Source organism: Sciurus vulgaris (assembly GCF_902686455.1).
Source record: "Sciurus vulgaris genome assembly, chromosome: 5".
Taxonomy (NCBI): domain Eukaryota; kingdom Metazoa; phylum Chordata; class Mammalia; order Rodentia; family Sciuridae; genus Sciurus; species Sciurus vulgaris.
In genome coordinates this window covers 110,895,255-110,904,870 of record NC_136465.1, presented here as the reverse complement: position 1 = coordinate 110,904,870, position 9,616 = coordinate 110,895,255, and the positions used below count along the sequence as shown (strand labels likewise).

Here is a 9,616-nt window from a genome sequence, read left to right as displayed (position 1 = left end):
CTACATCACTGTAGTATGCTAAGTGAATAAGCCAATCCCAAAAAACTAAAGGCTGAATGTTTTCCCTGATAAGTGGATGATGATATATAATGCGGGTCTAGGGGTGGGGAGTGAGAGAAGAATGGAGGAATTTTAGATTATATAGAAGGAAATGAGAGGGGTGGGGGTATGAAAAATGGTAGAATGAGACAGAAATTATTACCCTATGTACATGTATGATTACATGAACGGTATGGCTCTACACCATGGACATCCACAGAAAAGAAAAGATGTACCCCATTTGTGTACAATCAAAAGGCAGTCTGTAAAAATAAATAATTTTTTAAAAACGCTTTAAAAAATACAAACGTAGAAAAACAAAAATGAAAAAGACATGAACTAAAACACTAAAATTAGTTCTCTCTAGGTGATGAGTTTTATTTGCTTATGTATTTTTGCTTTTACTTTTTGATGCTTCCTAGATGTTCTGTAATGAGCAGGCATTACTTATATAGTTAAGAACATAATGACAATTTTTGCTTAGAAAGTCAGTCATATTTTTTTTCCTCCGGTATTTCCACTCTCTGGTTGTAGTCCCCTTCATTGAGGTTACACAGAAAAACAAAATTCGCTTTTTGACAGAGAGTCTATTAACATTTAAAGGCACCTCTCAGATTCTACTTCAGTCTTCCCTTTAAATTTCCTTCATGGTTTGTTACGTGTTCCTGGATCTTTCATTATCCTGTTTGGTTCTGAATACAGTTTCGCTGCTGGATAATTGTTTAATGTAGAGTCCAGAAAAACTACAGAAACAGTGAAAAGATCAGTCAGGGCTTTAGGTGGGAAGAAGGGATGAACAGGCAAACACCGGGACTGTCCGTGGAACTACTCTGGATGATGCTCTAACAGTCAACGTGTTTTTACACATTTACCCAGAATGTAAAGCAGCATGAGTGAATGCCGGTGTGAACTATGAACCTTGGGTGATCCTGATGTGTCAATGCAGGTTCACCAGTTGTAAACAATGTGCTATTGTGGTGTGGGATGCTCACAGAGGGGAGGTAGTTAGTACAAAGGACAACGGAGACATGGAAACTCTGTACTTTCTGCTCAGTTTTGCTGTGAAACTTCTCCTAAAAATGAAGTTTAGGGAGTCTGGGACTCTGGTTACAACATTTCAAGTGCCGCCTGGTTGACATAAAGTACAATCCTTCCTTGGCTTGTAATATGTTTCCCCTATTGCAGCCTACAGTAGCACTGTCCTTTTCTGTGCCCATGACACTGCAGACTCACATGGAGTTTACTGGAATTTTCCTTTACTGCCTTTTTCATTCATTTTCCCCTGATCTGTTTTTACAGAAGTCAGCCAGTCAAAGTAGCTCCTGTACACAGCTAACTCACCTGTGCTTTTCCTATCCTTGACCTCAAGCTGGCCCCAGACGATGGACCTCAGGAACGTCAGCAGGGTGACAGAGTTCATTCTCGTGGGCTTTGAGCAGAGCTACCCTTCCACTCGAACATTGCTCTTCACACTCTTCCTAGCCCTCTATGGCCTTGCCATGGCCATGAATGGCCTCATCATCTTCATCACCTGGACAGACCCCAGGCTCAACAGCCCCATGTACTTCTTCCTTGGCCACCTATCTTTCCTGGATGTCTGCTTCATCACCACCACCATCCCACAGATGTTGATCCACCTGGTAGTCAAGAACCACACGGTCTCCTTTGCCTCCTGCTTGACCCAGATGTACCTGGTTTTTGGTGTGGGAGTGGCTGAGTGCATCCTCTTGGCATTCATGGCCTATGACCGTTATGTTGCTATCTGCCAGCCGCTTAGCTATGCTCAGATCATGAGCCGACAGGTCTGTGTGAGCCTGGTGGGTACTTCCTGGTTCTTTGGGATGATCAATGGCATCCTCCTCGACTACATGACATTTAGAGGTCCATTCTGCAGAGACAACCATGTAGAGAACTTCTTCTGTGAGGCCCCCATAGTGATTGCCCTCTCCTGTGGGGACCCTCTATTTAGTCTAAAAGTGATCTTTGCTGATGCCATTGTGGTGCTACTCAGCCCCATGGTGCTCATTGTCACCTCCTATGCCCGCATCCTGACCTCCATCCTGGGCAGAGCCTCCTCCTCAGGTCGGGGGAAGACTTTCTCCACTTGTGCCTCCCACCTGACTGTGGTTGTCTTCTTCTACACCTCGGCTATGTTCTCCTACATGAATCCCCGCAGCACACACGGGCCTGACAAAGACAAGCCTTTCTCCCTCCTCTACACCATCATCACCCCCATGTGCAACCCTATCATCTACAGTTTGCGCAACAAGGAGATGAAGGGGGCCATGGGGAGAGCCCTGGGGAGAGCCAGCCTGGCCCAGGCAGAGACTGTCTAGCGGGAAGGCCCCTGGATCCAGAAGAAGTTTCCTCCCCTGGGGTGGGAGAAGGTTACCCCTTTTCCAACCTGGACAAGTGAATAACTCTCCAATGCTGAAAGCCTTCAGAAAAAAAGAGTGACGTCTTTGTTGGCCCCCAACTTAACTGGAAGTTCCTCCTGGTGTCTAAGTTTCATCTGTCTGACTTTATTTCCAGCACAATCGATCTTCCCAGACTTCTCTTTGTAATATCCTTTCAAGATGGAGGAACAAGTGCAATGAAATTAAGAAATTAATTACATAATGTGAAAAAAGGCAGGCCAGCTTCTCCAGAGAAACCGATGAAAAAAGACAACTAGGCCATGCTTTGGGGAACATTACTTTCTAGGGTAAAGTCAATTCCTAGGAATCTAGGTTTTGGGAAAGGAATAGATTGAATACCACAAGGGGATATATGGAAGCAGTAAGTTGGAGAAATACGCTGTGAGTATCAGACACCATCCCTGCATGGTGGCCCCACAATTCTTCAATTAAAAAGCAAGAATTAATAAACAGGGTTGTATTTATTTTCCAAAGCCAGCAAGAGGAGAAGTTGTATGCCAAGTTTATGTGAATTAATGAGGAAGAGGGAGAACAGAAGCAAAAACAAAAGGCCTGCTTGTAAATTGGAGGTTTGAACCATATGACAAAAATCTGCATTATACAAAACTAGAACAGAGCACTTTAACTTATTTACACATTTATTTGCTTCCAGTTGAAGATCTTATCATCAGCCTGGATGTATGTTGTGATACCTACATAAATCATAAATTTATGATTTAAATTTATCATTTTTTACACTTTCTTGGGACTTGTTTTATTTACAATATACTCATGTTCCCTAGGACTCTACTCATTTCTCTAACTTCTTTTCCCCTCCCCTACATTTATCCAGGGATAAATGTAGCAGTGACTCTCAACCAGGGACAGTTTTGTCCCCAAGGTGATATTTAGCAATGTTTTGAAAACATTCTTGGTCATCCCAACTGGAGGAGAGAGTATACTACTGGCATCTAGAGGGCACAGGCCACAGGACCTGCTAAACACTCTAAAATACACAGACCAGCTCAGCCCCCGCTAAAGAACTATGGGGCCTAATGTTTCAGCAGTATTGAGGTTGAAAAGAGGAATTAAAAGGGCAGAAATAGGAAGAAAACAAATAAAAGGGAACCAAGAAGAAAACAGAATACAGTTGCCTGTGGACAGGATTTCTGCCACCACTGCCATGGCAAAGTACTGTGTAAATAGTTGTGATAAAAACCTTCTCTAAATCCTCTGTGTTTGTCTAGGTCTGAGCCTACCCCCTACTCTTCCAATTTTCACAAATTATGGGACTTTTCCTTTCAATCATGCCCGTCTCTTTGCCACTAGCATGGACTCCTACTTAAATTTACCCTTTTCCTCTGTTTCTTCAACCAAATATCATCTATCCAGCAGTTTTCCTTCCCTTGTTCCTACCAATTTTACATTCCTGTCTGGCTCACTCCCACCACTCTCTGGTCTTCTGCATGAGGGCTCCAGCAAATACCATTTAGCACAGCCTGTAGAACCTGTGCCCTCTTGTGGGAAGATTTCCTAGAATTTTAACATTGTTTTCTCATTCGCTCCCCAATCTCTTTTCTTTCACTAATGACTATCTTTCCCCAGGACACACAAAACTTAAGTTATATTCTTATTGGAGACTAACTTCTCCCATTCCCTTGTTAGGATACCAATCATTTATTCTGCCAATTATTTTTCCTCTTCTTAACACCTTCTACATAGGAAATATGCCCCACCTACTTAGAAGAATCTGTTCTACCATTCCTGTGTGCTGGATATTTTCTTCACCCTCTACAACCAAATACCCACCTTTTCCTTCTGATCAGCCGCAATGAGCTTCATTGCCTTTTAGTTCTGTTAGGGTTCAACTAGTGAGGGTTCTAGCAGGATCAAGGGGGACAATGTAGAAGACTATTTATTCTCCTGCTTCCTTCCCTGATTTTCCAGATCCTGTGATCTTCTTTAGCCACAGATATCTCTGCTCCCCTCTCCACCTCCATAAGGGGATACCTGCTCCCTGCTCTTGATAGGTAGCCAGAGGATGCTTAACCATTCCTGTTTGAATCCCCTTAATCCTGCCCATATTTTTGCAAGTCCTTTAATTTGTTCTGTTTAAGACTAACATCCATTTCCTCCCAGCAAAGTGATTAATTCAGTAACTAGAACAAGACACATATTACCAACCACAAATAGAAAATTTCTCAAAATAGTCCACATAGTAGTCCATAAAGCAACCTCAAAACATTTCAGATAATTAGAATGATACAGACCATATTATTTGACCACAATGCAATTAAGTTAGAAATCAGAAGCAAAAGGATAATTAGAAAGAAACCCATATTTTTGGAAATTAAGAGACATATTCTAATTAAACAACAGATAAAGAATAAACTATAAGTCTAGTCTGACATTTGTAAACAGTAAAAAGCTTGGTAGTTGTTCCTGTCATCTGAGAGAGAGAGGAGGAGGAGGAGAAGGAGAAGGAGAAGGAGAAGGGAGGAGGAGGAGAAGGAGGAGGAGATTGAAACTCAACACTTTTTAGATTCATCAGATAATTGAAGTCATGGGGCAAACCATCATCCCAAAACTGAGGGACAGGGCAACACAGAATCATAGTTTGCTGGGAGTAGAAGCCAGAGCTTGAACTTGGTAGGAACACCTACAGAGCACAGGCTAGTTTGATAGACCAATACTCATAAAGTCCCACCTTTAGGGAGTCCCTAGCCCTCCAGGAGGCCCGCCAGGTTCTCATGGTGAAGATCAGAGAAAAGTCCCCTTGGGTTTTCAGCAAGGGAGGGGGAAAGTAACCTTTCTGAAATAAGCCCAGACAACTCTGTTCTCCTTAACAGCCTGCTCTCAAAACCATTTTACCAGAGCCTAAACAACCTGGAAGAAGTAAAATACCCAACTCCAGTCTTCTAGCCTCCTTCTTGTCTTAACTAAGAACAGCGGGCCCCTGTTCAAGATGGTGGACTAGAGGGTGGCTGCATTTCATGTTGCTCCAGGACTCAGGATTCAAAAGAGGAGAAATTGAGAGACTTGGGACCAACTCAAAGCAGCCGGGTGAGTCTCTCCCGTTGGGGAGGCGTCCCGGATGGGGCAGCAGTCCTGGAATGCAGGGAACTTTGTGAAGTAGAGCTGCCCGGCGAGACACCCCTCCCCCCGCTGGAGCAGTGAACTCAGACAACTGGGAGCATCATAGAGGAGGCCATTCAGCACAGCACTTGGACTCGGAGCAGCCACTGGGGCTCCGGGTGGCTGCCCAGAGGAGGAGCAGTGAGGAGAGCTGTGTGGACTCAGAGTGACCACTCCTGAACACCAGGGCCTGCCCTGAGGAGGAGGAGGAGGAGTTCGGTGGGTCGCTTGGACTCGGAACGACTGCACCAGAGCTACAGGCAGTTGCCAGAGGAGGAGCTGCGCAGAGAGCTGTTTGGACTCAGAGCGACCGCTTCTGAACACCGGGGGGCTGCCTGGAGGAGGAGGAGGAGCACGGCGGGTCACTAGGACTCACAGTGACTACATCAGAGCTCCAGGCAGCTGCTCAGAGGAGGAGGTGAGTGGTGAGTTGTTTGCACTCAAAGCGACCGCTCCTGAACACCAGGGGGCTGCCCGGAGGAGGAGGAACAGGGTGGGTCACTTGGACTCGGAGTGACTGCCCAGGACTACGGGCGGTTGGTGGGAGGAGGAGGCGTGCAGTGAGTTGCTTGTACTCCTAGTGACCGAACCGGAACACCAGGCAGCTGTCCAGAGGAAGAAATGTGCAGCGTGTCGCTGGGACTCTGAGCAATTGTATAGGGCTCCAGGTGGCTGCTCAGAGGAGAGGCCGCATAGCCAGGCGATTAGGTGCAGAGCAGGGTCCCAGGACCTAGAGGCTTCTTGGTGGAAGAGCCGCGCAGAGACACACTTAGGGGCGGAGCAAAGGTTCCAGGACTGCGGGCAGATTCTCTGAGGAGAGGCAGCCTAAGGAGACGCGTCTGCGAAGGGTGAGGCTCCCAGGCCCAGGAGGTAGGTGCCGGCCCCTGGGAACGTTGCAGAGGAAGGCAGCCCAGCCCAGACAGTAGTTGTAGATTGAGGGGAACCTCTAGGAGGGGAACTGACCAGCGAGACTTCCCCATCAGGTGAGTCTTCCCTGCCGGGTGAGGTTTTCCCACAAGGATGGTAAAACCAGAGACACAGGCCCAAACAGGCCTTACCTCAGCCTGCAGCCTAGTTCCCCTTTGGATGACCATTGGTCAACAAGTGGAGGCACCTCTTTTCCACTAGCAGGGAATATACCCCACCTGAAAGGCCACCACCCCTAGAGAGGCAGCTTCCTTGTGGAGCACCATATTATCAACTTCCTCCAAGACTTCAGCCCACTGAAGGCTAAGAGGGGATATACTAGAAATCTTCAGGGACGTTATAAGTCAATAGAGGAAATCTGCAATATCTCAGCAGTCCACTGATACCCGAACAATATGAGAAAACAAGGGAATAAAATGCCCCAAACAAATCTAGATGTTACATCAATAAAACCCAATGACAGCATGGCAGAAGAAATGACAGAAAAGGAGTTCAGAATGTACATAATTAAAATGATCAGGGAAGCAAACGATGAGATGAAAGAGCAAATGCAGGCACTGAATGATAAGATGAAAGAGCAAATGCAGGCATTGAATGACCGCACCAATCGACAGTTAAAAGAGCAAATACAGGAAGCAAAAGATCATTTCAATAAAGAGTTAGAGATATTGAAAAAAAACCAAACAGAAATCCTTGAAATGAAGGAAACAATAAACCAAATTAAGAACTCCATAGAAAGCATATCCAATAGGATAGAACACCTGGAAGACAGAACCTCAGATAATGAAGACAAAATATTTAACCTTGAAAACAAAGTTGAACAAACACAGAAGATGGTAAGAAATCATGAACAGAATCTACAAGAACTATGGGATATCATGAAAAGGCCAAATTTAAGAATTATTGGGATTAAGGAAGGCTTAGAGAAACAAACCAAAGGAATGAACAATCTATTCAATGAAATAATATCAGAAAATTTCCCAGATCTGAAGAATGAAATGGAAAATCAAGTTCAAGAGGCTTATAGGACTCCAAATACACAAAATTACAACAGACACACACCAAGGCACATTATAATGAAAATACCTAACATACAAAATAAAGACAGAATTTTAAAGACTGTGAGAGAAAAGAACCAAATTACATTCAGGGGGAAACCAATACGGATATCAGCAGATTTTTCAATCCCGACCCTAAAAGCTAGAAGGGCCTGGAACAACATTTTTCAAGCCCTGAAAGAAAATGGATGCCAACCAAGAATCTTATACCCAGCAAAACTTACCTTCAAGTTTGATGATGAAATAAAATCCTTCCATGATAAACAAAAGCTAAAAGAATTTACAAAAAGAAAGCCAGCATTACAGAACATTCTCAGCAAAATATTCCATGAGGAAGAGATGAAAAACAAAGAAGCAAATCAGCAAAGGGAGGAATTATCCTAAAGGAAATGTCAAATAAAGGAGGAACCAAGTCGTGTCAAATTAATTAATTAATTAATTAAATAAAATAAATGAACCAAATGACCAGGAATACAAATCATATCTCAATAATAACCCTGAATGTTAATGGCCTGAATTCATCAATCAAAAGACATAGACTGGCAGATGAAAAAGGAAGATCCAACAATATGTTGCCTGCAAGAGACTCACCTCATAGAAAAAGATACCCATAGACTAAAGGTGAAAGGATGGGGAAAAACATACCATGCACATGGACTCGGCAAAAAAGCTGGAGTATCCATCCTCATTTCAGATAATGTGGACTTCAAACCAAAGTTAGTCAGAAGGGATAAAAAAGGACATTTCATACTGCTTAAGGGAAGCATAAATCAGCAAGATATAACAATCATAAACATCTATGCCCCAAACAGTGGCTCATCCATGTATGTCAAACAAATCCTTCTCAATTTCAGAAACCAAATAGACCATAACACAATAATACTAGGTGATTTTAACACGCCTCTCTCACCACTGGACAGATCCTCCAAACAAAAATTGAACAAAGAAACCATAGATCTCAATAACACAATCAATAATTTAAACTTAACAGACATTTATAGAGTATACCATCCAACCAAGAGCGAATACACTTTCTTCTCAGCAGCACATGGATCCTTCTCTAAAATAGACCATATATTATGCCACAAAGGTAATGTTAGCAAATACAAGAAGATAGAGACACTACCTTATATTCTATCAGATCATAACGGATTGAAGTTAGAAATAAATGAAAGAGTAAAAAACAGAAGCTACTCCAACACCTGGAGATTAAACAATATGCTATTATATGATGAATGGATAACAGATGATATTAGGAAGGAAATTAAAAAATTCTTAGAGGTAAATGAGAACAAAACACATCATATCAAAATCTCTGGGACACTATGAAAGCAGTACTTAGAGGAAAATTTATTTCATGGAGCGCATTTAATAAAAGAAGTAAAACTCAACAAATAAACGACCTAACACTATAGCTCAAAGCCCTAGAAAAAGAACAGACCAGCACCAAAAGTACTAGAAGACAGGAAATAGTGAAACTCAGAGCTGAAATCAACGAAATTGAAACAAAAAAAACAATACAAAAAATTGACAAAATAAATAGTTGGTTCTTCGAAAAAATAAACAAAATTGATAAACCTTTAGCCATACTAACAAAGAGAAGACGAGAGAAAACCCAAATCACTAAAATTTGGAATGAACAAGGAAATAACACAACAGACAGGATTGAAATACAAAACATAATTAGAAGCTATTTTGAAAATCTATACTCCAACAAAATAGAAAATTGCGAAGACATCAACATGTTTCTAGAGACATATGAATTGCCTAAACTGAACCAGGAGGGCATACACAATTTAAATAGACCAATTTCAAGTACTGAAATAGAAGAAGTCATCAAAAGCCTACCAACAAAGAAAAGTCCAGGACCAGATGGGTTCTCAGCCGAGTTCTACAAAACCTTTAAAGAAGACCTCATTCCAAAACTTCTCAAAGTATTCCATAAAATAGAAGAGGAGGGAACCCTCCCAAATTCATTCTATGAAGCCAATATCACACTGATACCTAAACCAGACAGAGATACATCAAGGAAAGAAAATTTCAGACCAATATCCTTAATGA

At 42.6% G+C, this 9,616-nt stretch overlaps 1 protein-coding gene across 1 annotated transcript; it reads left to right on the top strand.

Moving 5' to 3' along the window:
• Positions 1-1,421: 1,421 nt before the first annotated feature.
• Positions 1,422-2,375, top strand: LOC306660963 (olfactory receptor 10AD1-like; the record flags this gene model as incomplete). Its single annotated transcript, XM_079139721.1, has 1 exon — positions 1,422-2,375. The coding sequence occupies one exon, from the start codon at positions 1,422-1,424 to the stop codon at positions 2,373-2,375; it is 954 nt and encodes a 317-aa protein (XP_078995847.1).
• Positions 2,376-9,616: the final 7,241 nt, after the last annotated feature.